This window comes from Athene noctua, chromosome 6 (assembly GCF_965140245.1).
Source record: "Athene noctua chromosome 6, bAthNoc1.hap1.1, whole genome shotgun sequence".
NCBI lineage: Eukaryota > Metazoa > Chordata > Aves > Strigiformes > Strigidae > Athene > Athene noctua.
Genome location: NC_134042.1, coordinates 48,772,657 through 48,799,888, shown reverse-complemented (window position 1 = coordinate 48,799,888; position 27,232 = coordinate 48,772,657). Strand labels below are relative to the sequence as shown.

The following is a 27,232-nucleotide window of genomic DNA, read 5'->3' as shown; positions in this document are numbered from 1 at the left end:
AGGGAGAGGGAGCTTGTGCCCCTTCCTCATGCGATGCCCTCGCCTCCAAGTCACCAAGGACACGACCACTCCAAAGGGTGATACTGTGCTTTAATGTTGTAGAGACAACGGACTTTTACGTGGTACAACAGCAGGCTGTACGTACTATACGTATATACACACACCGGGTGTAGTTAAAGCTTGTGTATTTGAACAATACTAATGCTCCAAAAAATGCACCAAGTCTTACAACAACAAAAACGTGAACAAAATCCAAGGCCACAAGTATAGAGGGGTATGTTTTAAGGACTACAGGTCAGATGGAAATAAAACACAGTGGTGGCGCAAGGTGAACTTTATCCTGAAGGGAGATAAGTGGTTAAAACACAAACTTTTCATTACCTCAGGAGCGAGACAGAGTTTTACAGAGACTTAATTTCCAAACTAAAGCAAGCGAAGAGAAATGAATGTACTAGCGTGTACCCCTTTGGTTCTCAAGTTCTCCTTCCACTTGAGGAGCTAAAAAGAGAAGTTTTCCTCTAGACTTCAGGCAAGAAAGATTTAAGGCTTTTCAGGTGGATATTTGAAACATATCCTGAAAAGTGGCAATATCTGCTCTCAATCATCTAAGGAAAACAAATGCCGTAGAGTTAGTATTTTATAAATATGCAACACACTGCTTGTTCACGCTAGCAGACAAATGCTTTTATAGCACCTAACTCTACAGAATCCAGGGCAGAGGATATTATAAAAGATTTTTCCAACAATGCTGTGGAGGTCATCAAGGTAAAATGAATGTAATTAAACCCACGAGGTGGTTGTTCTTGCAAGTTCTTTAGGCCCAATGGCAATTTGACTGGACGTGATTTTCATTTTGTTTCCAACGTGGGTTGAAGCCAGAGACAGGAATGTTGGTAAGATGGAGTTTGCCAGGCCAGGAACTGCCTTTTAGGTCAGCGTACGGGACATCTTGGAGTCATATTTAGCAAAGCAGATATGACTGTGGGAACCTGCACTGTGGGCATCTGACAGCCCTGGCTGACATTTTAATTTTTAACTTTTGCCTCCTGTGCTTGGTTTGAGAAGGGCGGTTTTCATTTGTGCCTCATGTTTTCCCAATTAAGAGTTACAAAACAGCCATTAAAATTGTAACAAAGTGTAAGAAGTTCAGCCAAGTCCAGCTGACTGAGACTTTTTGTACCAATACTGCCACATACAGAGGTTGCCACATACACAGGAAAATGTGGTCTGATTCATTCTGATGGCCCTGGAAATGCTTTTCTCAATCGCTCTTACGAAATAAGTCATTGTCATTTCAGGTTACTTTGCCCTGGAATGACCTGCCATCAGGCAGGAGAGGTACAATGTGCTGTGTTGAGGATTTCAGCGCCCACCTTTGGTCCAACATTTATAAGATGAAAAACTTGAAATGCTTAAAGAGAGATCTTCATTTTCAGATCATCAGACTAGTGTTAGCTTCTCAGTCTAACCCATGGAAATCCATGACAGAAAGCTCAAGATATAAATATTACTAAAAACCTCTTTGGATATCTTAGCACTTTGCAGACAGACTCTGGGGGTTTTTTCCTCCCCCTGTTAACGTTTACTTAAAAATAGTAAGAAACTGACAGCTAAAGTGGTCAGACATTCTGAGGCACAGAGAAAAAGGTGCATAAAACCCTTTATACTGAGATAAGACTGTGCCCCAAATAATTCAGAAGTTAATTCCCTGCATGGTAAGAGGCTAGGAAAAATGTGTTTTCAGTTTCTCAAACAGAAAAAGAAATACACAAAAAAGGAGGGTTAATACTAGCAAGAATGTAAAAACACCACCAGAAGTAACATCTCAAAGAGGTATAACACACACATCCAGATACTGAAACGACCACTACAGGACTTGTAATAAAATATAGTCAGAGATAATTCTGGACCATCCTTTTCAGCAGAGGTACAGTATTTGCAGTGTAAGTGGTCCTACAAGGATCCACAGCCTTTCATTTGTTTCCTGTGCTGCTCCATATTTACTCTAACAAACGTAACCATTTCATAAATATCCAATTCACTCCCAAGCCCCACTTTTCTCCTAATAACAGTTATGTTCTGCATCATAGACAGAAAAACCATCTCCAAAACCCTATCCATAGTTTGTGATTCTGTGATGTCAGCGTCACTGGAAATCCAGGAGGAGCCTAACTCATCGTTACATTTGTCATTTGCCATCAGAAGTCTTTTACTGCACAAAGACTTCATCTCACAAAGATTATGACGACAATTCACAACGACTTAGTTTAAAGGTAGGATGTAGGAACAAGTAAGAACAGACAGTGACAGTGGACAGAACAATCTCCAGAGTGCATTTAGAGAAAGAAGAACACAGTTTCAGCTCCTGATGAGTGTCAAGAATTCTTCACGGGTCTTTGGATCTTCCCGGAATACCCCCAACATTGTGCTGGTTACTGTTTTACTGTTCATTTTCTGTACCCCACGCATGACCATACACATATGCCTAGAAGAAATGAGAGGGGAGTTGATAAACCAGGCATCAGTAAACTGAAAAGAAATAAGCAATCCTACAAAGAGATGTCTCTTACACCGTCACAATAAATTCTGGGGAAGTGACAAAACCTCTGTATCCAGAATGGACATCTGTGAGTCGTACCTCAGCTGTCCTCTATGGAAAAGCAAGCCAAATGCCCAGCGCTCTGCCTCCTCTCCTCAGATCCCAATAAAATCCAACAAAAGAGATCAAGCTTTCACAGAATCACCTCGGTTGGAAAAGCCCTTGAAGCTTCTCCAGTCCAACCATGAACCTCACCCTGACCATTCCCAACTCCCCCAGATCCCTCAGCGCTGGCTCAGCCCGACTCTTCAACCCCTCCAGGGATCCCGGGGACTCCCCCCTGCCCTGGGCAGCCCATTCCAACGCCCAACAGCCCCTTCTGCACAGAAATCCTTCCTCAGAGCCAGCCTGACCCTGCCCTGGGCAGCTTGAGGCCATTCCCTCTTGGCCTTTAAATGGCTCCAACCCACCAAGCCATTTATTTCCCTGAGCAAGCAAGAATGATTCCTGCCTGCACTCTGCCTCAAACACCCATGGCACACAGCTACCACAGCCAAAGAGGCAACACCCGACAGCTCTGCGATGCACAGCTGGAATCACAGCCAGCCCACCTGCTACCGCGGAACAGCTCAGTGACTTACGTTGCTTCAATAACCACTCCCACGCCAGCGGGCTGTAAGGCTTCTGTGATGGCTATGGCGATTTGTTTGGTAAGGCGCTCCTGGACTGAAAGAACAAGAGGCAGTTCAGACGTGGTGTTAAATCTGACTAGCATCAACGTGCCAGCCCTACCTCAAAAGGTCTGCCTGTTCCTCACCACCACCACACACACACACGAACATACAAGTACTGCTCTTCCTAAGTAAGTTTTGTTAGTACCAAACCCAACCTTACGTTTTGTAACCTGGCACAGAGCTTTTATTTGCTTGTTTGCAATGGGAGTCATTTTGCATTATGCCTTTGCAGAAACTGCATTACCATGATTTGTTACAACAGCTCTCACATTTGCTATTATGCAGTTAGATTTTCTTGCTTCCCTGTTTTCTTTCAGTTTCTATGTATTTGTTCACTGGCTTTACTGCTGCACGATTTATTCCGTACAATTTCTCTTTTTAAAGAAAGGAGATGGAGATCCAAAAAAAATGAGCAAATGAAGAGAGTCTATTGTCCTGTGAAGCTTTACTTCCTGCAGCTCTAGCACCCTCTATTCTCCAGTCTGACACCTAAAGGTCACCAAGACCTCTGCCACCAAGAACAGTCCACATTTAACCGCAGCACAATGAGATCAGGCTGAGCCCAGCCCAAAGCCTCAGATCCTGCTGCTTCCTCCACTTCTCGGGGGCAGCAGGCAGGCAGTCCATAACATGGCAGCTCTGGCTTCATCTCTTCAGAAAAGAATTCTTGAAGGCATCTCTCAGATTATCTGTAGGAGACTTCACCTCCAGCAGCATCCAATACTAGTTTAGTTATTCCTGGCAGCTGTATCTTGTAGCACATTTATCCTCTGAATCAGTTAGTGCCTACATCTATTTTCATAGGCAGATTTTACCCTTCACTGGAAATGCAGAGGCTAAGTAAGAAGACAGATGAGAAACACCCGTTCAAGAACGCAGTGTTTATCTTCACACTAAAATTTGCACAGCTATAGTCCACCTACCATTACCCCGAGTTGGCTAGCAAAGGAGTGCACACAACAAAACCAAAAAGTCATCTGTTTACCTTGTAATCTTCTACTGTATATTTCCACGATCCTGAAGGAGACAGGAAAAAAAGACAACGTTAGAGTTATTCCCATCTGTCTGATCTTCACAATTAACCTGACACTATCAAACAAGACCACTGTACAGACCCTGGCTGGCATCGCTCGAGGACTTCCCTCAGCACATCACATTTAGTGACAGGTTCCCCTTACTTGCCACCCCAGAGACCATTTCAGGGGCAAACCTGTCACTTCTCCTTAAGAGTTTCTTTCATTGGCATTTCCTTTTAAATTACTTGTACCATCATCCTCCTGCCTCACACAGTTGCAAGGGAATTCAGGCCCAAAGACTCCCTAAAAGCTAATCCTTGAACTGAGGTCAGGCTTCCTCCTTTCACTTCAGTCTGAACCAAAAGCTGTTTTAAGGACAATTCAGATATTGAGATTCCCAGAAGGCTACAGAAGTGAAGCAAGAGATGGTTTGGATTCTTGTGTTTAACCGCAAATTTAACTAAGAGACAGAATTGGTTTTATTTAAAACAGATACTCTCCACCCATACATCACACTATCCTCCACATTTCAATGCAGAGAGCTCCTTAATTGCCCCTCGAACCTGACTTCAAATTTAAGCCATTTGTGGGGCAACACAAGTGACACTACCATCATTTATCGCCGCAGTACTTTAATCCACACATTCAAGAAAAGCCTTAGAACTGTTCTGCAAGTCGATGGGTTATTCATGCCAACCTCAAATGCTTAATTAGACATCAAGTGGCCATACAAAGAAGATGCTATAGAAAGCTTCAATACTCATCTGGTCAGACTAGACAAAAACCAGACACTGGCTGACAGCCTGAGGCATTAGTTACGAGAAGCATTTCTGACAATGAGACTTGCCTGCTGTTTTGGAGAGAGAATTATAGGCCGAAACTCCCCTCCAGAAATAAAATGGTTGTTACAGCTATTCTAAACAAAGCATATAACATAATATTTGGATTAAATGTATAGATAGGAAACAAGCCGATGCTCAGATATTTTCACACCGGTGTTTCACAGAAGTAGTCCTATAAGCATATTAATGTAAAAAAACAGTTATTTGCATTAGCATTTTCAAGCCTGAGCTTAAAATCCAAAGAAAGATGTTTGTTTACTGAATACAGGTCATCCACAACTACAGAAACTCACCACATTAGACTAATCCTATTACGAAAGATTACGCCTACAGTACCAACAGCCTCACAAATCTTTGTTTGAACACTGGTTGCATTATATAGGGCACGAAGGGGAAGCACTGTCTGGCCCACCAATCTCTTCACAGTAAGAACTCAAAGGCAAGTGAGGACTGAGAACATTTTGTTATACAAGAATCTAATCTCTTCATCATTGCAGTATATGGGAGTTTTACTCTAACTTGAAAAAGAGGCAAGATTGAACCTTTCAGGCACAGCGCAGGAAGCCGTGCACATATTCATGCATGTTTCTATACTAGAATAAATAGTAGGAAAATTGTACACTTCTAGCACCATGTTGCCACTTGCATTAAAAATCACCAAAGACAGTTTGAGCTCCTGCAGTTCTGAGGTAACTGGAGACCAGAGCAAGCACAAATCAACTGATGCGTATTACAAATGTGATCTTTAATCCTGCATTCAAGCCCGGCAGAAATGAAACCAAGTGCTAAAGACAGTCTCTTCAGGAAGGATGTTCGCCTTCAGAAATCCAACTCAAAAAAAAAAACCCCACACCACTTAAAAAGATCCAGCCACACGAGTGCCAGCCAACACACAACATAAGCTGTGAACTCTTGCACACACATCCCCAAGTGTAAAGTCTTTCGCCCAGCAACTGCAGCACTGACAGCTCAGAACCTCACCCCACAACTTCAGCAGTTCGGTACAGCCACAGAAAACATGTAAGAAAAAATTTAAATGTTGAGCTGCCTGTTTCAGCCTTTTAATCAGAGAAAAGTCCACTCCTGTAAGCACAGCTAGAAGACATGTAGATGGCCCTTCTGTACTATGAGGTTACATTAACAAAAATGTGATTTCCAAGGGCCCTTCCACTTCCAAACCAAACTCACTGTTGTGCCAGCAGAGCACAGAACAGAGCTGACTGACTTCAAAGCATTTTAGTGTCATATCCCACACATTTCTTACTCACTAAGAAAACCCAGCGGGCATGCAGATTTACAAAGCTAATTCTCATTAGTATTATTGGAACTACAGCAATATTAACAGACATATCAGGGAAAGTATAAGCAAAACCTACGTGGTCTTTCTGAACTACAGCCAATTTTTCAGATTCATTTCTCAAGAGACCCTTCCACTCTGGCCCCAAATAATCTGATTATTGACAGGATCTACCATCCTCTTCCTCATCAGAACTAGAAAGTGTCACTTTGTAACAAGATTCAGTGCAACAACTGATCCAAGGGCACTCACTAAGGAAAAAGCTATTTCACATTAACAAATGGATTTCTCAAGTGTATCATAATTGCTTTGTTTCTTAGGCTGAACCTGATCTATAAAAATCTACCCCACGGCGCTCTCAGCAGGTCCCAGGTGAAAGAAAGAAATGCCAAATTTATCTGAAGAGTCAGCTAACAGATGAAAGCTTTAGATTCAGTTTCTATCCATAGAACGTGTTTCATTTACAGTTTCAAAGTTTGGGATTTTTGTTCTTATCAGTCAATATACACACAAGTAGTAAATAGCTAGAGAGTCCCACTGGTTTTTGTGGCCTGTCTTAGAACACGACCAAATTCTCAGTTGTTCTTGCTCGTGTGCTCCCTGCAGACACCAATGCTTTGGATGAACGTACAAAAGCCTTACGGCTCTACTACAGTCGACTGATGTGAATTCACAGAGAGCTCTAAGACTTATCTGTCCTCTCCACAAAAAAGCATAATGCTGAGGATTGGGCTAAATCCAAATCCAGGACACAAAGTGAGCTGAGCTTTAGAGGGGGACCAGATTAGAAAGATTAGCAGAGTTAGCACAGCCTGGAATCCTTTTTAGAAATTAGCATCACTTTCATTACATTAACACTTACCTAGCAAGCTTGCTGAGGCCGAGTACTTGTTTGTTAGGAAGGTAGCCAATATGTACCTAGACAGAGGAGAATAAACCATTAACAGAATCAAAACTACGATTCCAAATGCATATGAAACTCATGCATAGAGAATGAGGATGTGCAATTGCCCCAGAACTAACTCTGGAACAGTCCAGAAGTCTTAGCATGTGGGAGGAACAAGCCACCATGCAAGCCTGGAAAATTGTGGAGCTAACGGAGACTGTAAATGCCTGGTAAGGTCAGTGTCCTGGTGAAGAATAGGTAAGTTTTCTGAGGGGGAGAAAAAAATCACAGCTCTTCAAGAGTCAAGGCTTATGTTTCAAGTCTCAGGAATGCTACAGAGTACTACTACGTTTGGGTACAAAAAGCAGTCTGTTACTCAGCACAGCACTTTTTGCCTAAAGTAAACATGCTTTTCTTTCAAGACCTAAAATGGATTTAGGGAGCGGGAGGGAGAGGGAGCGTACTTGACTTCCAGTGAAAGTTGTGATGGCAAGAAGTACTTAGCCACCAAAATCAGGCTGCGCTTACTGATTTAATTTTTTTTCCTGCTTTGGTAGTATCATAGATCAATGTGCAATTAAGTTAACTTCTATCCTGCTCGAATATGGATTTGCTGAGCATTCATACTGAACATGTAGTTGCACTAAGTTGGAATAAGACCTTTAGCAGAAAAATGCTCAGATACAAAGGTAGGGGGAAGGCATTTACCTTCTTGTTTGTAGAAAGCAACACAGGCTACTGAATTCAAGTGGGTTTACATCTATAACAGATTATAAACCAGCATTTGTGTCACTGTACCAGAGACTTGAAAAATTAGCCAAGATACAGTAGGGGAGTCAGTGTAGGATTCTGTCTTAGTGCTTTGCCTAGAGGCCCCATCTCAGAATCCTGTATTGCTCTACCTGCAGTTAGAGGTACCACAGTGCACCTAGTTACCTGGCTAACTTGCTCATTCCTATCACTTCTGTTGGGTAATCAACCCACTGACACCTGAAAAGACATGAAACATTTCAGACAAAGTGAGAGACATAACTCAGAAATAAGCATTGAATCCTGTTGGCCATGGAGTATTTTTGTAAATTTCTTAATTTCATTTAAAATAGAACTGCAAATACAAGACCTACTGGTCAATATTTGCAGCCTGTTTGATGTACCCAACAGGAGAATGGTTAGTCTGAGAATATTTAGAGGCATACCAAGTCATTTAGCAGACAATTATATGAGCAGGACTGATTTGGTGTTTGTGAGGAGATTTCTCCAAACCACAGAGGCTAAACAGCTAGATGTAAAATGAACACATATATTGCCACAGGAGTAATGCAGAGAAAATACACAGTATGTGTAACCAAGAATAACACGCAAAGTAGGAAGCTTGCACAGAAAAAGAAGTTACCTTGTTTTCCAGCAAAAAATACTAACAGTAAGAAAGAAAGCAGATGAAATTGAGTTGACTCAACTAAATAAAGAGCTGGTTTCTGTTTGGGTATTTTATTTTTGGGACACAGTTTACTTGGCACATATGCAGCACTGATCAGATTTTATAGACAACAAAAGCACTTGCTACTCTCTGGCCTGTGAATACTTTACGGTAGAACAGATGGATCAGAATAAGCTCCATCCTTCTGTGCTGATATGGGAGTGAAGAGGCTGAGATCTGCAGAAGGGACTATCCACTTTGAACTCTTCAGTTAACCAACTCTCAAGTTAACAACTCAAGTGGTTAACTTGAGAGTTTTGTGGGTTTTTTTAAAGTTGTTGGCATCACAATTCCAACATCCTCTGACACACCAGCCCCTTTCATGGGAGCCCCAGCAGCCTCCTGCTAGGCAATTTTGACCACCCCCTCCCTGAGTGGGTTTGCTTAAGACAGGGCTGCTAATCAGAAGTTTGTTCCACTCACGAGAGGTTCCCAAGGTGAATGTGCACTAGATAGCTCTGAGCCAGAAGCTAAATCCATGACAGAGTCAGCGTGCAGGGTGAGCTGGTTTAATATCAAGATGTCTGCCCTCAAGGCTTGCTGCTGCTTCATGAAGGAGAGCTTTGATATGAAATGTCAGAAACCATTAGATTTCTTCGACTAGGAAAGGTTGAGCATTATATTTCAGTAGCTTTAATCCAAATAAAAGTCCCATTAAGGAGGTCTTCCTTATTTGTATTCTGAAGATTAACTTCTAGAATCATAGCCCTAAGCAGTAAATACTTAGAGCTTTAAAAGCTTCGTAGTTACAACTATGAAGTCTTTTACATGTACTTTAAGTCTTTTATCATGTATTTCCCCCATTTGCTTCATGAGGAAGAGTTACCTTTCCAACAAATGGAACGAGGTGATGCTCACACAATGAGAACATGTCTATGTCCTTCACAATTACCATCTCATCATGATCTTCATCAAAGATGGCGTCATTCAGAACATCTGAAATTAAACATTTGCATTAAAAAAAAAAATAAAGGCACAAGCATGGAAGATTCTTCCAGCCAGTAACTGAGAAAGCTTGTAGTAAGAGCACGGCCCTCTTAGAACTACAGATTTTAGGGTAAAGATATGGGAGGCAGGTAAGGAGTAACATCACAAGTACTCTTTGGTTTGCATACGGTCACACAATTGCCACAGTGATATGTCAGCCTACGTGTATAGCGTTGTATTTAAATAATAGTTTGAACCCAGGTTAGAACAAATCTGTTCTTTGCAGAATTACTAACTTCTTAAGAACAATTAAGACTACAGTTGATCAAGCCAGTACTGAGATGAGTAAGTCTCAAAGTGGGCTTCCATTAGTGCTTCCACATACCACAGGCAAAGTTGAGCCTGAGGTTTGAGAAAAGCTAAGCCATCACAGCAGTCTCTTCAAACACTTCAACACCAGCATCACTATCTTCAACGAAGCTTTGCACACAAATAAGATACTCCTATTTCATCCTGAAGCACACCAGCCAGCAGCTGTTTAGGCATACACAAAAGTCCGAGAGACAGACCTGTATCCACAGATGGGGAAGAGATATGCTGCCCTGAACCGAAAGCAGACATACATACACATACTCAGGCCTAATTTTGCACCTCAGAGTTAACAGAGAATTGAGGTGGAGAAACTCACAATGATAGAAGGAAGAAGAGACAGCTCAGTAAGAAAAGGAACATAAGATGTGACACTTTGCTAGTCTCAGAGCTCAGCAGAACAGACCCTCAGTTGATTTTCCAGGTTTAGCAGTCCCCTGAGAAGTCCCCGGGCAATCCTGACACAGGTTACAGCAGATCACTAGAGTCTCCACAAAGATTGCAGCTAGCTGGACCACGTTTGCAGAGGTTAAAAGTAGAAGTTTCAAGTTAACAAGCCTTCTGAAGGACAAGAGACAAAAGTTGTATAAAAGAGAGATTAAACCGAGAGAATAGCAAGAGAGAACTAGATGTACAGAAGAGCTGATAATCAGAAGAAGGAACTCTGCAAACACGTTAGCTGGAAGCCACACTGACTACTTGGAGTTACTTCCAGGAAGCACAGTCATATACCCCATGGCCAGAAGTGGAACTAGGGTGCTCAGGCTCTGCCCCTGCTTCATGCACGCTGGAGTTTGGCACCTGTAGTGGCAATTACACAAATCTAATAGTTGTGTCTGCTCTACTTGCGTTTATGCCTTCCCCTGACATGCACGTACACCTAATGGCCACCATCTGTTGTCGATAACGTATCATCATCATGGAGCATTTTAATTTCCTGCTTGCTATCAGCACTACACAGGTAACCCTGGAAACTGTGCGCAAGATGTTCTGCTTGCGACGCATGTTCTCTCCTGAGAATGGCTGGCAACCTGCAAGACAGCGAGGCTGAAGCCCAGAAGGCTTTGGATCAGGTCAGAGTGCAGGAGTAGAGGGCACAAAAGAGGCCAGGAAACAACTCTGTAAAGGCACACGATTTTGTTCTTCAAATTTCAGAGTCTAGTTTACACCAGACACTGCTGGAGAGGAGTTTGTTACATGGGGAGCATCATGCAGTTCTATAACGATGAATTCAGCCAGGAATAGCCAGAATCCAAAACAGAGAAGGCTCAGAGGAAGGGGAGACAGAGCAGCTGTCTGGGTTCTTCACTCCCTCCCGCAGCACCCCACAGACGTGCCATTTCTGCAGCAGAAAGGCAAACAGTGGTTTCACAAAACCTGTTACTATGCTCAGCATTATTAAAACAAAATCCAAACAGATCCACGAAGCATCTCCAGAGTGACTGCTGCTTTTATTAGACCACCAGCTTGGCTCATACCAGCCTTGCCAGGAGTGTATCAGAGCCTGATGTTAGATATGGATTTACGTCAGCACACTTGCAAAGCAGATTGTTCAGAACAATCAAAAATGGCCACATTCTCATTAAGAGTCACAGTAATGTGTGACAGAGGCTAAGGCCACAGCTACAAGAGAAGGTACTTCAGCTGTGAAGTCTCATATATAAGCATATATGCACTTATTGATGTATAAAATATATGTTAATAGATTCTTACAAACTTTATATAAGGAATATCACTATCACTGGAATGCTGAAGAGCTATGTTGCATCATGGAGAGAGTTGTTAGCCCTCTTTTAAAGCTGGGGGAAAAAGAACGCTAAGTGACCACTGGAAGTACCACACGGGCAACTTCAAGGAAAAAAGAAGTCCATCCTTCTCACAGCTAAAGCCATCAAACAGAAACACGAAGGTCATTCATCTTTCTTGCGTATCCCCTCTTCAGCTACAGCCCAGTCACAGCAGTTTGGGCCATGACCCCTCACTCACAGCCAAAGGATTTTTAGGTGCATAAGCAAATGAATCCGTGCATCAAGGACACAACGATGGTGCTGTGGGATGCTTCACGTTTCACATTTATACAGGTCTTGCCAATTTTGCACCTTAGATTTACTTAATATTAGCAGCAAGTTGCAGCCAGATCACAGAACAGCTGCACAACCTCTGCTGTTCTGCCTGAAGCAAGGTGTGCTGATTTTAAGTCAGCACCAGTTACTCCTCAAGAAGAGAAGGCCAGAGCCCATAAAGTAAGAAACCAGCTTAGCGTTAGCCCCTCCAGTACATCCTTCACAACTGCCAGGTGACACAGGGAGACAAAGGTAAAACAAAACGTGAGAGTGAAGGCCACTACCTGAGTAAACGGCCACGGTGTTGAGAGCCCCAGTCACCCCTACCCTGATCCAGTCCCTCCTGCTTACACTTAACAAGCCTGCTCACCTGAAAATAAACGTAGCTTGAAGCCTGTCTATCCCTAGACCTCCCTCTTTGAAATCCAAAGCTTGTGTTGACAAAAGACTTAGGTAAGAGTAGCTGTGACAAGATGCTGTGCTATGTCCCACCACAGCACTTGTTTTCAGTAATTACACAGGAGAGACTTGTTTGGCAGAGACTCAAACGCTTTGTGTGGGGAGGCGATACCATTTTATCTAACTTTGCCTGCCTTTTATTATTTTTTGTTAGTCATTCAATTTGCAACAGCATCAAACAGGGCCCTGGCAAGCTCACCCTGCATCCTACAGTACGAATTCTGGAGAACTTAATGGAGCTGAAAGAACAGAAGGGGAAACAGGGCCCCAGATTAACCAGGCCAGAAGCAAAGCTAAGGATAAATTCGTGCCTCTTTTTCCATACTTTCATTCTACCTACTAGGCCATGCTGCCTCTTTCACTAGCTTGATTTCAGTTTCCTCTTTTGGAAGCCCCAACATATTTATTCTTGCCAGTCAGGGCAAGATCTAAACGTCATGTTGTCCTTCTGCAGGTCTCAGTGCACCCAGAGCAACGTGGCTGTTACACTGGCTGCGTCTCAGCTCTGAAATACCCACCTGCCCTTCTAATGCAACTGCATCTTTTCCATCCCTTCTTCCTGTAGCACCAGGATCTTCAAAGCAAAAGTGTGGAAGTCCACAGGACTTATAGAGGGAAGAGGGCTGGAAGTAAATACTAGCTTGGTTTCCTGACAAAGCAAGGCAGCTGCAGCTCAGATGGGCTCCTCCTCACCAGGCTACTTCTCCTTAATACAGAAAAGAAATTCTTCCTCTCAAACAAAGCAATGCTTTTACTCCCTCCAAGTACCACCTACATAATCATCCCCATCAGCAGGGTAGAACAAGATAGCGTCTCCTCTGCTATCAAGAAGATGGGCGTGTTCATACATGGTCCCTTGGCCTCTCGGAGTCATACCTCCCCTCACTCTGCTTTTATTAGTCACAGCTGTGCTCAAATGCTGCCACCAAGCCCTGGCAATAAGCTGAAGGAGACTGCAAATAACACCATTTTCATTCCTCACCACCCCAGAAAAGCTAAGGGAATTTACTAGGTTAAGTCTTTAAGCCTAGACACATCATGTTAATGAAAAGCTAAGATTCAAATTAGAATATATGGCTGGAAGGGAACAAGAACAAACATTTTATGTACAGTCAGGGCACTGTCTAGATTTCAGCTGATTTTGCCTTCAGCCCAGAGTTCAAGCCCTGGTATAGAAACTTCAGTGAGCTCTCAGAACTGAACACTCATCTCTGCTGCAAGTTAACACCTGAAACAGAGCAGAATTCATTTTTTCCCCTTTATCTTCAAAAAGAGTTGATAAAAGCAAAAATTAGAAATGGATGAAGACAGAATGGGAAAGACCTTTTAGGATTTTGCGTCAGAGCTAAGCAAAAAGACCTGTTGCTATAGAAACTATTTGCATGGCTTTAATGTGACATGGGAAAGCAAAAGCACCTCTGGCAACCAGAGAAGCTAGAGCCCACCCTGCAGCTGGCTCAGTCAGTGAAGGGAATGAAGGATGGCAGCACTCTGTAGAGCAGCACTGAATCAGCTTCACAGCACTTCAGATGTCCCATTTTTACTACGCCTGGGAGACAGAAGACTGAAGTGATGTAGTTTGTTCTCACTAGGAGTTAAAGTACCTCCTCATGGTGTTAAGTTGCCTCACTGCTCCACTTCAGAGAGGAGTCAGACTGAGGATTGTTCAGCATCCACAGGATGAAGCAGATTCCCCGAGATTGCTCCTTGAGCTCATTCATCCTGGCAGAGACATAAGGCACAAGGTTCTCCTGACATCCGTTACACAGCTCCACACTGTCCTCACTGCCAGCCCCTGTGCTTCCATCCTGACCCGTAAGTCCTGTAAGTCACATCCAGGGCCATCGTAGGAACGGGTTGAGGCCAAGGGAGGCAGATGTCCTGCGAGGGGGACAGGCAAGTCACACCTCACCAATGCCCATTAATTTGAACAAACTAAAGTACAAGCTGAGGTCTGATACCTTCTACTCTCCCAGGAACAGACCAGCTTATGCCTAAACCAGTGGCAGGGGGTCTTGCATGACCTAGGAACAGGTCATGGTTTGGAGGACACTCCAGAAGAGCAGTGCCATCAGCCAGAGACCAAATGCCAAGCATTCATTAAGGGAGAATCAGCTGGAGGGTGTTGGCAGATACCTTCGTCTGTCTTTCTCCAGAAATTCCTCTCCCGATGAAGACAAATAACTGCCAGAGCAGGAAACACAAGCTAACAGCTGAATGTGTGGTAGGGAAACCATGCTACAGGGTCAGAATTAAATCTGAAAGGAAATTGTTGTAAACACCTTTCAGTTGCTGCTGGGTTAAGCAGTAAGATGTAGAGTCAAAACTGAAATCTTTTCTTTATTCATGAGATGACACTACAGGTAACTGTAGTTAGAGAAAATATTCCAGACAGGAAACAAGAAAATTATTGCAGCCTTTCAGTATTAAAAAAGTACCAGGAATTTGTTATGCATACAGAGAAGAGAATCAGGCTACAAAAACATTCATGTAAGGAGAGTTTGTACTGCTGCAGAAAGTTAATGACTTCAGATTGCTAAGAAAGAGGGAGGTGGGTCTGGGTATGCCATTTGCTTCAAGCAGTCTTGAAGAGCTCTAGAAAGAGACAAAGCTCAAGGTGCCACATTACTATTTAAATAGGCAAAAAAGCTGCAGAGAATATTAAAAGGGCACTATGTGGCTTCCTTGCCGTAACATACCTTTCTAATAGGAACCAAAAGAAACCTCAGATGCAAAAGAATTTACAAGTTTGTGACTAATATTTCAGATTTCATCACTGCCACACCAAAGGAATAGAAGAAGACATTCAACTCCAGACAGGTATGTTTGCTTCAGAAGCCAAGCTTAATTCCTCCATTAGCAGAAGAGAGGTGAACCAGATGTGTAATTTAAGGCACACTTCATAGATGCAAAGATGGAGGAAAAGTATTATTGCTCTTCGAGTAATTCTGGCCATTATTTGTACAGATTTGTTTATTTCCTGTAAGATGCTTTCCGTGTTGCAGTGAGAGACTAAAGTCTATTCGTAAGAGATCGGTTATTGCAGACACTCAGACAAAGCTAAGATAAGATTCTAGAAGTTGTCTTCTGCCAGGAGATTTATTAATGTGAGAGAAAGCAGGGTTATGGAGATGCTCATTAAAATGTATCAGGATTTCAATAACCATTTCAATGTCTCATGTCATACAAGGTGCTGAGAGTCCCCTCATCCACACTTCTTTCTGAAATTGAAACAAAGGAAAAATCAGAGAAGACAAAACAACACTTTGGAAAAACAACACGAAGAGATCAGAAGCCTTTAATAGTCAAGATCCAAGAAGTTAAGACATTTAATAAAATCCCAACAAAACCCCAAACAAGCTTAGTGTTACCTGAGCATTAATGAGCAGGGAGATCATCCTGCCAAGTCCTACGGTCCTAGTCCCCGAAGTTTCACTGCACTGAGTACCTGCTTCAGCACTGGGGGCTTCACTCATGTGGGGGTAGAGGTTGAGGAAAGAAACCCCCAAGGACCTTACTCTCTATCTCCCACTCTCTGGTTCACGAGAAACAAACCACAGCCATACCACAATGATGCTAAAGATTAAGGTGTTAATAGGTTAGATGTTGCATCTATGAAAAGCAAGAGAGGGAGCAGTACCTTGTTTCCAGGAAAGGATGAAGTAACTCAGCAGCTCTTAGCAAAGGGCATTGCTGCTGATCAAACAGCCTTGTTTGCTTAAGGCACTGCCTGTCTATTTTTATGTGGCAATGCTTAGCACCTCTCATCTCTAGCAAACGGAGTAGGCTTGGAAAAATTTACGAGCTCACACCATTGTTGTCATCTGTCAAAATACCAAATCCAAACAGACAAGAAGATGAAGAAAATAGTATTAAGGTTGCATTGTTTTCACCTTTCACCATAGGAAAAGCACATAACTAATGAGAGAGGAAAAGCAACATACACATAGTTCAGCAGGTGCTGATCTACTGTACGAGACCTAACTATTTAGTTCTTTGCTTTAAAAGAAAAGCTGCACAGCAGAGTCACTTTGCTTTCAGGCAAATAAAGCATACAGGCAGCATTTCAAAACCACAGAGGTTCAGGAAGCAAAGTTATCCTCTCCCAGGATTTCTGATTTTCATTTCCCTATTAAACATGCTGAAAGGACAGCTGAACCTGCCAACATACCTACCAGAAAAGTCTTCCAGCCTTTATTCATGTAACAACTATCACCACGACCAGCAAATACACTGGTTAATGAACGTGTTGTTTTGCTTAGAATGTTTATGGATGATGAAAACAAGTTAACTTCCTACTGCAGATGCAGGCAGCTTGTTCAGCCCTGTGCCTGATGTTTCCTACAGGATTACACAATCAGAACCAACTCCTTTATGATTTACCTTTCCAAGCTAGCATCATTGACACTGTAACACTGTTTCTGTAACTTATCAGTTAGCTCTGCTTAGCAAGATCCATTCTGAAGTCTTCGGCTTCAGTTACAAGTTAGTACTGCCTGCAACCTTGTTATTTCTATTTACTCACTCATTACTGCATTTGCACACACTTAGGCTTTGTAGTATTTATACGTACTCACAGACAGCACTTCTGAGTGTGACATTAAGCCTTTCATAAAAGGAGGGACAGATCTCTCAAGGTTCAGTCTTTGTGTGGCAGGCAATTGCCTAAACCAACTATAAGATAAAGGCAACGGGCTATCAACAGTCCTGCTCACCTTTATTAACCAAGAGGACTGGTTAGTACTCTGTAATATAATTTACTCCCGGAAGTATGAAGCTGATAGATCTGACCCTGGAAAAGAAAACATGTTCTTGGTTGTTCACACAGAAGCACTGCATGAAATTGAAAAGTAAAACTTTTGGTATCTTGTCTGCTCTGCCACCCTTACCAAGACACTAAGAGGTTTCTGTTATAATGGCTGTTGGTCTACACAGATGCCCAAATGTGAACTCGTAGCATTTCTTAATCTGGTCCCCAAGTGGATTTTATTTGCAGTCACATTCTTGCTACTCCAATGGAAGTCTGATGACTATAGTACTAGGGAAGTGAGATCAATACATCTGAATACGTTTTGTCAAAGAAAGAAGTTGAGGCCTTTAGTAAAGTCAGGATTAATAAGAGAAAAAACATAATCTAGAAAGAACAGAAAGAGCCAGATTTAGATATTGAGCAAGTAAACTCTACTAATGGCTCTGAAGTACAATACTGAGCAGCTGCAGAACACAGATAGCAAAGATGAATAAGGGGTAAAGCAGGAACACTGTTACTCTGCACTATCAAAAACAAGCCAGGAAATACACACACAGGGAAAGCTGGAAAGCAGAATCAGCTTCTCTGCTACTCACATAAATCTGAATGGAGAGAAGGGACAGAATTCAGATGTAATCTTCCCTACAACATTACAAAGTTAAACTACAGAAGTTCAAAAATGCAAATACAATCAGGCATCGTGGAAGCAAAGTGGCAACACCCAGGAAAGATCAAAGGTCCAGCACATTTAACCATGCCCCAAATGTATTATGTCCTCATACACACGGTAAACAAAAAGATCAAGAAAAGGGTTTGTTCTTAAGGGTGAAGTATCAAATCAAAGCTCAAAAAGAAAAACCATACCCATTCAATGACTCTGTTGAAACCACACATCAGCTCAGCAGCTTCCAAAAGCTTTAGGGGTTCCTCAAACCAAACTCCCCACTCGCACCACTTGGCCTTCTCCTCCAACGCCACCACAGATGCTGGAGGGCTGCAGGACACGTAAGGCCACCATCCCTCCCCAAACCCACAAGCTTCCAGCAACCTGGCTGAACTCAGAAGTGTTCAGTGACAAGTAAGAACAAGGCACCCTCACATTCCTAATCTCTGAGAACAGCAGGCAGCACTCAAGTAGCTTAATTTTGTGACCCACCACATAACCCCCATGTGCTCACCTACAGCAAGCGAGGCTCCGGTCAAGCATGTTGAACACCGAAGAACTCCAGCACTGTACCTGCAACTTTACACCCTCCAGCCTTCACTATACCTCAGAATTTGAGAATCTATTGCACCGTTTTTGCATCTCCATATGGAAAGTTAAAATGCCATCAGAAATTAACTGCTTTTCTCCTAAGGCTACTCAAGCAGACAAACTCAGAGGGCTGATTTTAAAGGCTGTAGCTGTACTAACAGTCGCTACCTTGGGTTGTCCCTCTTTTCTGGCTGTACAGACTGGCAACTTCTCTGCATACTGGCAAGGGTTGCGAGTCAGCTGGGGCCAGATGAAGACAGGTGCCTGTAACAACACATCTTGCTTCTAGCCCTGTGTTTGCACAACCACCAGAGCTTTTACTTGAGCAACGTTTGAGGAAAAGATGGTACTTCCAGCTATTATAAATGTCTCTTCAGCCCGTTGGGGGGTAAACTTGCACACTCCTTAACACACATCCCACAAATCACTGCTTTAAGCTCTGCCTGTGCAGACAGTTCCACATAAGGAGCTGAATAAGCTGCAAAAGAAACCCTAGAAAACAAGAAGTCGGAGCTGCTTTTTGTCGGGGTTCAGATTCTCGAGGGTTTTTTTTGTTTTACAAGCCAGTTCCTGGTCTCATTCTCAGCCTGGCTAGGCAGACAGTTATATTAGCATAACCAAGTGAACAGCACACTGGGATGCTGCAGCAAACAGCAGGAGCTGCAGTCCCACAGCTCAGCCTTGTTCCCAAAGACTTACTAGTGGTTGGCTCTGCATTTCAGGATGCATTTAAAATCCTCCCAAGGGGAATTTACTTCCATATCAACTCTCCCAGCCAACTCCTCATCCACTTGCCATTTCGCTAACTGCTGTGGAGTTGTCTTCCAGCTACAGCTCTTTCTTTTGTTTGGCTGGTAAGAGTGGGAAGACTGGAAGCTGGGCATTGTGCAAGAAGAGGTGAGTAGCCGGAAAGTAAAAGGATTCCTCACCTGACACGGGAAGGAATGTATCACAGCGTCATTTTATTTCCTAGAAAGAAAAGAAAAAAGCAGTCCAAAAGTACAGCACCTAGCAGTGACACTTTCTACTTCTGGATATAACACAGCTCTCTCACAGGTAGGGATATTCAGAGGAGGGGACTATCCAGAACTGCTCTGCTTAAAGAAATGTATGTGAGAGATTAGGACAGACTATTCAGATTCCCGAGAATCCACATTAGAGCAGAAAAAAAGCTATTAAAAAAACTTAAGGGAGTGTATGACACTGCACACAAAACGGGCAGCAAGATAAGAGAGGACCTGTGGTGGTCAGCAACCTCATCCAGGTTCAGTGCAGAAATTCACGCTCAGGAACTATCAGTTTAAAAAATCCTTCTGCTAGAGACCAGCAGGACGACCAAGAAACTTCCTGTGTTTTACAGCAGTAAAGAGACACACACAATCCCCAAATGAGGAAAGTTATTTACGGTAGACAAAGGATCATTCTGTGAGGCCCTGATAAAACCTCATCTCAAACACACTGTGCAGCAGGACTAAAGGAAGAGAGGAATAAGGATGGCCGCTGCAGCCCAGAGCCTACTTCCAGATGTGAACCTGAAAACCTGGCTTGATCTGAAAGACAAAACAAATGCCAAGACAGAAATGCTGCTCCTGGGGGAAGAGGACACAACAGTGGCACATGAGTATAAGCTGGCTGTGAGTAAGTTAATGCTGGAAGTCACACGCAATCTGATTTCAGAAAACCCAGCAGCTGAGAAATGAAAATGAAAATAAACACAAAAGCCAGCCTTTGAGTCGAAGCACTGTGCACTTACAAGGACTCTGACGTACTGGCAGGAAGCTCCCTGATGCTCAGCACCCTGATGCAGCTCTGGGGCAGGCTCAGCTCACCAGGGCTGTGCTCCAGAGAGCAGAACATGCTCAGCTCCTTCCTGATTCACATTCAAAGGTCCTTGCTGACAGTGTTTGCATCCCTTATGTACTAACTACCAGGAAACTGCCTTTTACTGTAAGAGGGACCAGAAGGGGGAATTCCTCAGCTGCCCAAGTGCTTTTTTACTGTTTATACTGAGTGTAGTCCTTAGTGGAAAGGCTAAGGAGAGGAAAAATGGATGTAAAGACTGAATTTTCAAGCAGGATTTACCCTACGCTGGAACCAAGACACAACTTTGGAGTTACTGGTGAGGAGAACAAATCCCACCCAGTTCCTCTCTTCCTGCCCTCGTGGGGGGGCCACAGTCAGTGAGCAGAAAAGACATTGACCTGGGGCAGGGATGCAAACCTGGGGTACCTCTCTACACCTGCACTGCTGGTGGGACTCTGAGAGGAGGCAAGGGATCTCCCTGACCTCCTTCTTTCTCCTTACCTCACTTCCCCAGGTAGCATTCATAGCTTCGAAAAACCCTCACCCGATAAAAGCGCCAGCAGAACGAGACCTTTTCCAAGAAAATTTAAACTCCCTATGTTTTTCAACAGTGGCAGATGTCCCCACCCCTTCTGGACACAGCGCAGCTCAGTTCGGGCTGGAGGAAGGTACGATCAATAAGTTCATGTAGCAGAGCTTGAAAAGTTTACCTCAGAAAACAGAAAGCTTGCTCTGCTCACCCAAACCTGTAGCACAGAAGTTTATGACAGAATGTGAACTTGACCAGCATGGAGTTTAAAAGCATAAAGCGGGGGAAGGAGGGGACGGAACCCCACGGTGCAGGTGTTTCTAGTGCATATTGCAAACTTTACCAGCATGGAGTTTAAAAGCCTAAGTCGGGGGAAGGAGGGGACGGAACACCAAGGTGCGGGTGTTTGTAGTGGATACTGCTGATGACTTAGTGACAAGCGGCCACAGAGGGACGGTACGGTGGCAGGGCAATGGCGAAGCCCATTTTAAGAGATAAAAAGTCGGAAAGCTGGTAGCAAAGCAGCCGCCGGCCCGGAGCCCTCCCCGGGGTGACAGCCGCCCGCCCGCCCCGGGGAGGGAGGGGACGGGACCGCTCCCTACCCGAGATGGTCTCCTGGTAGCCCTTGGTGAAGAACTGCATGGCGGTGGCCGCCCTCCAGGGCGTCTTCAGCAGCCCCTGCCGCTCGGGGTCCTCGCCCAGCGAGCGCAGGATGGTGGTGTAGGCGGCCGCCAGGCTGGGCAGGCTCAGCTCGTTGTCCTCCTCGCTGCGGGGCCGCTCGCCCCGCCAGCCGTCCCCGCTACCGCCGCCGGGGGGGACGCGCGGCTTCTCGGCACCCGCGGCCGCCGGGGAGGCGGAGGGCGGCGGCAGCGGCGGCCTCTCCTGCCACGCGTACCCGTTACAGCTCCGCGACGCCGCCATGGGCGCCGGCGGGGCCGTGCCGTGCCGTGCGGGCAGCGCGCTGCGGGGAGCCCGGAGCCCGCCTCGGCCCCAGCCCTCAGCGCCGCCGCCTCAGCGCTCCCGCGCGCCGCCTCAGCCCGCCCGCTTTATACCGCCCGCGCCGCCGCCATTGGCCGCCGCCGCCGTGACGTCACCCGCGTGTCGTGAGCCGGCCGGTCTCAGCCCGCCGCGGCGGGGACTCGGGCGGGATCCCCCGGGATGGGGAGCGGGGGGAGCCCCTTTCCGTCCCCTTTTTTTCCATCCCTCCAAGGTGGGGAACGCCCGTGGGGAGCCCCGAGGGAGCGGCAAGGCTGTTCCGGCGGGCATGGGGGGGTGATGGCGGTTGGGAGGGTCCCGCTGGGGTGCAGGCCCTCGCCCTGCGCAGCAGGTCCCAGCGTCCTTCTCCATCTTAGACTGGCTCTGAGGAAGGATTTCTGTGCAGAAGGGGCTGTTGGGCGTTGGAATGGGCTGCCCAGGGCAGGGGGGAGTCCCCGGGATCCCTGGAGGGGTTGAAGAGTCGGGCTGAGGCAGCGCTGAGGGATCTGGGGGAGTTGGGAACGGTCAGGGGGAGGGTCATGGTTGGACTGGAGGAGCTGCAAGGGCTTTTCCAACCCAGATGATTCTGGGATTTTCCCTTCAACCCTCCCAAACTTGGGGAGCTAGTCCTCTTCCCACCGGGGTGATGCTGGTGTATCGCACCCCATAACTCCCCAGTGCCGCTGTCATGATGGTTTTGGGGCGCTCTGGCTGGCAGCGGGGCTCAGGGTGTGGGTTTACCTCCCTTGGTGGTTCCCCACTGCTTCATCACAGCTGGGTTTCGTCCCTTCAAACCTACAAGCTCTGAAGCCACCTTCCTGCTGAACGACTCGGGTACCCCCCTGTTTTACACCTTCCCACTCGTTGATCTGGAAACGTGCTGACAGAGACCAAATATTTTGGGGTTTCTGCAGGGATATGGCTGGGACGTCACCACTGCCGGTGGTTTGAGCATCCTCCAAACACTTTGGAGGCAAATGTAGGAGATGGAACACAGGTCATCTTTGCCAACAGCCCTTTCTGCCCCAGGCCCATGTAGGGTTCAAATGTTGGTGAACAAATAAATGCTGGGGTGGGTGGTTTGGAAGGGAGGTCCCCTCCAGCCAAAGTTGTTCTGGGATTTTATGAGACAGAAACTGAATTTTCAGATTCAGCTGAGCATAGGGTGTATGCTCCATCACCCTAGCCAGGAGCAGAGTAACTAATATTTTCTTGATTGCCATCAAATTAAATGTCCAAGATGCTAAGGGATGCAGCAAAGCCCTCTCTTTTCACACCCACTCTGTAAGGCAGCAGGGCCAAATTCTCTCCCCTTGTGCCTAGGAAATGGTAAATTACTGGGGAGATAAGGAGGGGAAAGAGCTGTCAGAGGGATGGGGCGTGGAGCATGACTCACTGGCTTTCCTCACTCTCCTCCTGGCACAAGAGCTACATTTAACCAAGACAGGCAAAAAAAAAAAAAAAAAAAGTCCCCGGCAGCAGTAACACAGTCCACATTTATCATCTGGTTTCCAATCACAGGTTTTACCAGAAGAGAGCCGGATGACTCAGGTGAAATCAAGGGGCTGGTGCTGGCCTGCGGTTTTACCACCCTGGGCTCCCATCGGGAACAGAAACTGCTGTACTGGAGGATCTGAAGCCCTGAATTCCATCCCCTCTCCTCCCCGGACACCCACCAAGGTGCAGCTGGCTACTTTGCATCATTTCAAAACCCTCTGAGGATGTTCAAATCCGTTGTATAAACTAAATGTATGAATTAGAAACGTGTAAAAAACGCTCATGGGACTCAGCAGAACGACTATCACTTTCATTTGGATCCAGACCAAGCTGACACGGTTCAAGGGTTGGGTAGCGTTTCTTAGGAGCTAAAAACCACTGAGACCTAATCATCCATATGAAGAGGGATTAGTAAAGGGCGTCTAAGTGTCTTGGCACTCCCTAGTCTTTGCTACTTTTATTGTCTTAGAAAAGAAGAAGATAAGCTCCCTCTGGAGTCACCCCGGACTTTATAAAGGTCTGAACTCAGCAGCTGTGGGAGTTGGCTGTAATTTTTCTCCTATTTATGGGGAGACAAGGGCAGTTGCCAGTTTATTTGCTAGTGTGAGCACTGTGTGGATGTGCAGAAAACCACTTTTTCTGGGTGTTTTTGAGCAGAGGTTGCACACACAGGAACCGATGCTGGCTAACAGCATTTACAAACGCAGAATTATTAGGGTTAGGTAATTTAAGTATTTGTTGTGATGTGTTACAACACAGCCCCATTTCCAGCCATAGCAAAGTCCTCTCCCTCTGAAACACAAGCCTGCATTGGCTGGGTGAGCAGAAGCACTAATGTTTGGCCTTTTTTTTTTAAGTAACTTATGATAATGTTTTGATCGTTCCTTATTACACCCGATTTTCTCATGAAGCTTTCCCAAGAAATCTTTCTTTGCTATTTTCGATTATATCCAAAAAAAGCAAAACACAAGCTATAAAACAGGAGTGACAGACAGCACCATGCAACATTGTTTTAAAAATACTCTGAATTTCTTAGAGGGAATCTGCCCTGTTTCGCTTTCCTGTGCTTGCTCCGACCTTTGCGCTGCTCAAAAATTGAAGAGAGATTCTTAAAAAGCAACAAAATAGGGAGTGCAAAAAGCCCTGAGGCTGAAACTTGAATTATTTGCAAATCTAGAATAAGGTCTAGAGCAGGTGAAAGCCCAGCACATCTGCTGGAGGGTACCCAGGGTGTCCCCAAGAGAGCCAGGGGATGCTGCTGGGTGCCAAGGTGGGGACACATGGGTGTGTGGTCCATGGCAAAGCCCAGAGGCCTCTCTAGTCTTGAAAATAGGGAAAATAGAAAATAGGAACAGGATGGAGCAGGTTTGTATTCAGGCTCCAGCTCCTTGACCTGGTAGGGAACGGCTGGGGCATTGTTTCCTATGTGCCCAAGATGCTCCTCAGGGCTTGAAGAACAGCATCTCAGAAGAAACCTCTCTGTGCCAAGCTGGCTAAGGTTGAAGAGACTCTGGGCAGTCTTCACTGGGTCAGATGAAGCCATCTAAAAGGCATTTCAAGGGCAATTTCTGTGCTGACAGCTGCTAAAAGGCTGAGATAAATCACACACAAAAGACGCTTCTTTTTCCTCCACTGACTATAAAGTGGGAGCGTTTGGGACTGGGCTCAGAGCTTAAAGTTAGAGATGATGAATTCCACCTTCTCAAACCATCTGTGTCAACCCAGTATATCATTAACAGCTCAAACAGGAAAAGAGCAATGCAGATTGATCCTGCTATTACCATCAAGCTAGAACGTGACCCAAACGTGATCCTCAAGTAATAGCTGTGCCCACAGCGGTGATGGATGGCAATGTCACAGCCTACCACTATCCTTCCCCTGCCCTGGAAACACAGCTTGGGATTTATCAGCCCCTGGAATCACAGTGTGTCAGTTTAAAGAGTGAATCAAGAGCGAATTAATTCTATTACCCAAAATAACAAGCAGAATTGATTACAGGCTACTAAAATACTAATCTCTTACAGGGGGCATGTGTTGCTTGGTAAGGACAGAGGGTCCCCAAGGTCTGAGGGATCTTCTGCAGATGCGATCTGCATTTTAACTTCCCTGGTGAGGTCTCAAATTCTAGAGCTGAAACTGGAAGTGAAGGCAGCAGTTTTGCCCTGCCCTGGCTTTCCTTTCATACCTAAACAAGATCCCACAGCAACAGACCCCTCCACAGCCTTTACTCCCCAAATTTGGAAAACTTCAGAGGTACGGCCCAAGCAAGTTGTAGCAAGTAAATTCATATTTATGCTTTTGAGAAGGTGAAAACAGCTGTATAACACACATCTCCAGACACCCATGGACCTGGACTCCATTTCTGCAGGGAGCTACCTGTCACTGGCCAGAGCCATCTCTGGGTCCCTCCAGCCCATTTCTAACCCAAGGGTCTCTTTTGCTTCACGTGTCGGGCAGAGGGGAAGAGCAGCTGTGTCCCCGCATCACTCTGCTCAGTTGCTTCTCACCATTATTACCCCGAGATCGATAACACAATCTGTAGACTGGACTGTTCCCTGGCAACACGCGGCTTGAAACTATTCCTGCAAATTTTCTCTGCCACTCCTGTCCAATTGAGTCCAGCATCAAGTGGCTCTTTTGGCAGCCCGGGTAGATATTTGTGTTTTGCCTGCCTTTAGGTAAATCAATTACTATTTAATTTATATGTCAGCATTCAGCTGAGCACATTCAGTGAATCAACTGGGAGGGAAGCAGCCAGGTCTGCTGTTCTCCATCAAAGAGCTCTACTGCAGGAGATGCCTGACCTTCTCACAGGCAGTTCTCCCCGCTGTTGTCTTCTCCTTGGACTAACCAGCCAGGACCCCCAAGCTGAGTCACTCCATGACCAACACAGTTAGGCTTTTTGGAAAGAAGTTGAGAATTTTCATAGCCAGAAGATGTTTGAGGGGAAAGCTTGTCCAAACACAGGCTCTCCCTTGCTCAGCTCCACTCCAAGCATCCAAGCTTTTCTTGACTTTCCCACTCCAAAACAATTCCTTATTGATATCAACTTTCTTTTACTGCCTACAAAGTAAGAAACTCTCCCAGCTGGAGTAACTAAGCTGCCCTGGCTGTGCACACCATCAGAAGATGGTGACAGAGGCCAGGGACAGAGTGCTACGTCCAAGGCGGCAACTTACCCTGGGTTTGTAAACCAAACCTTTGTTTGAGTCTGATGGCATTGTTTGCTTCTGCAGCAACAAAGGGAGAAGTTACAACAAAGAGTCATTAATTTTCTAATCAGGGAATGCAATTCCAAACAAGCCACAGGAACTTTGCTTTAGGTGGATGCAAATCCTCAGGGAGGGTCACAGCAGAAGCCCTGGAGAACCCTAACCAACATCAGCGGAGCTAACCCAAGGTTTGCTGTGGATACTGGAGACACAGGACATCCCCAGAAGCCAAGGGAAGACATCTTTCTTCCCTGACAGAGATAAGTTTCTTAATTAGAGCTGCACTGCCACAAAATATTTGCTATCACACTCTGGTACCAAATAATTGCGATAAAGTTGTTGGATCTTGGGCTGCAAATAGACCTTCTAATCTGACCCAATACCTGCACTGAAAACAACAACAAAAAAAGTTAAAACTCCTGCTATGAAAGGCAGCAATCAGCTTTACACCATTTACTTGAAAATAGCTACAGCTCTGTGCTGTGTACCACACCTACTCAGCCTCCTTGCCAGAGGCTGCTTGTCGCTGGGATTTAAAGCACAGCCAAAGAAAACTCTCCAAATCCAAAATAACACGAGCTGACACGGATTCATGACAAGTG

The 27,232-nt window shown here is 45.1% G+C and overlaps 1 protein-coding gene across 1 annotated transcript; it reads right to left on the bottom strand.

Moving 5' to 3' along the window:
* Window positions 1-83: 83 nt before the first annotated feature.
* On the bottom strand, window positions 84-21,930 carry GCH1 (GTP cyclohydrolase 1). Its single transcript, XM_074909369.1, has 6 exons — window positions 21,549-21,930; window positions 9,618-9,727; window positions 7,291-7,346; window positions 4,259-4,290; window positions 3,181-3,265; window positions 84-2,485 (listed from the first exon to the last, which is right to left on the bottom strand). The coding sequence occupies exons 1-6, from the start codon at window positions 21,865-21,867 to the stop codon at window positions 2,359-2,361; spliced, it is 729 nt and encodes a 242-aa protein (XP_074765470.1). The 5' UTR covers window positions 21,868-21,930; the 3' UTR covers window positions 84-2,358.
* Window positions 21,931-27,232: the final 5,302 nt, after the last annotated feature.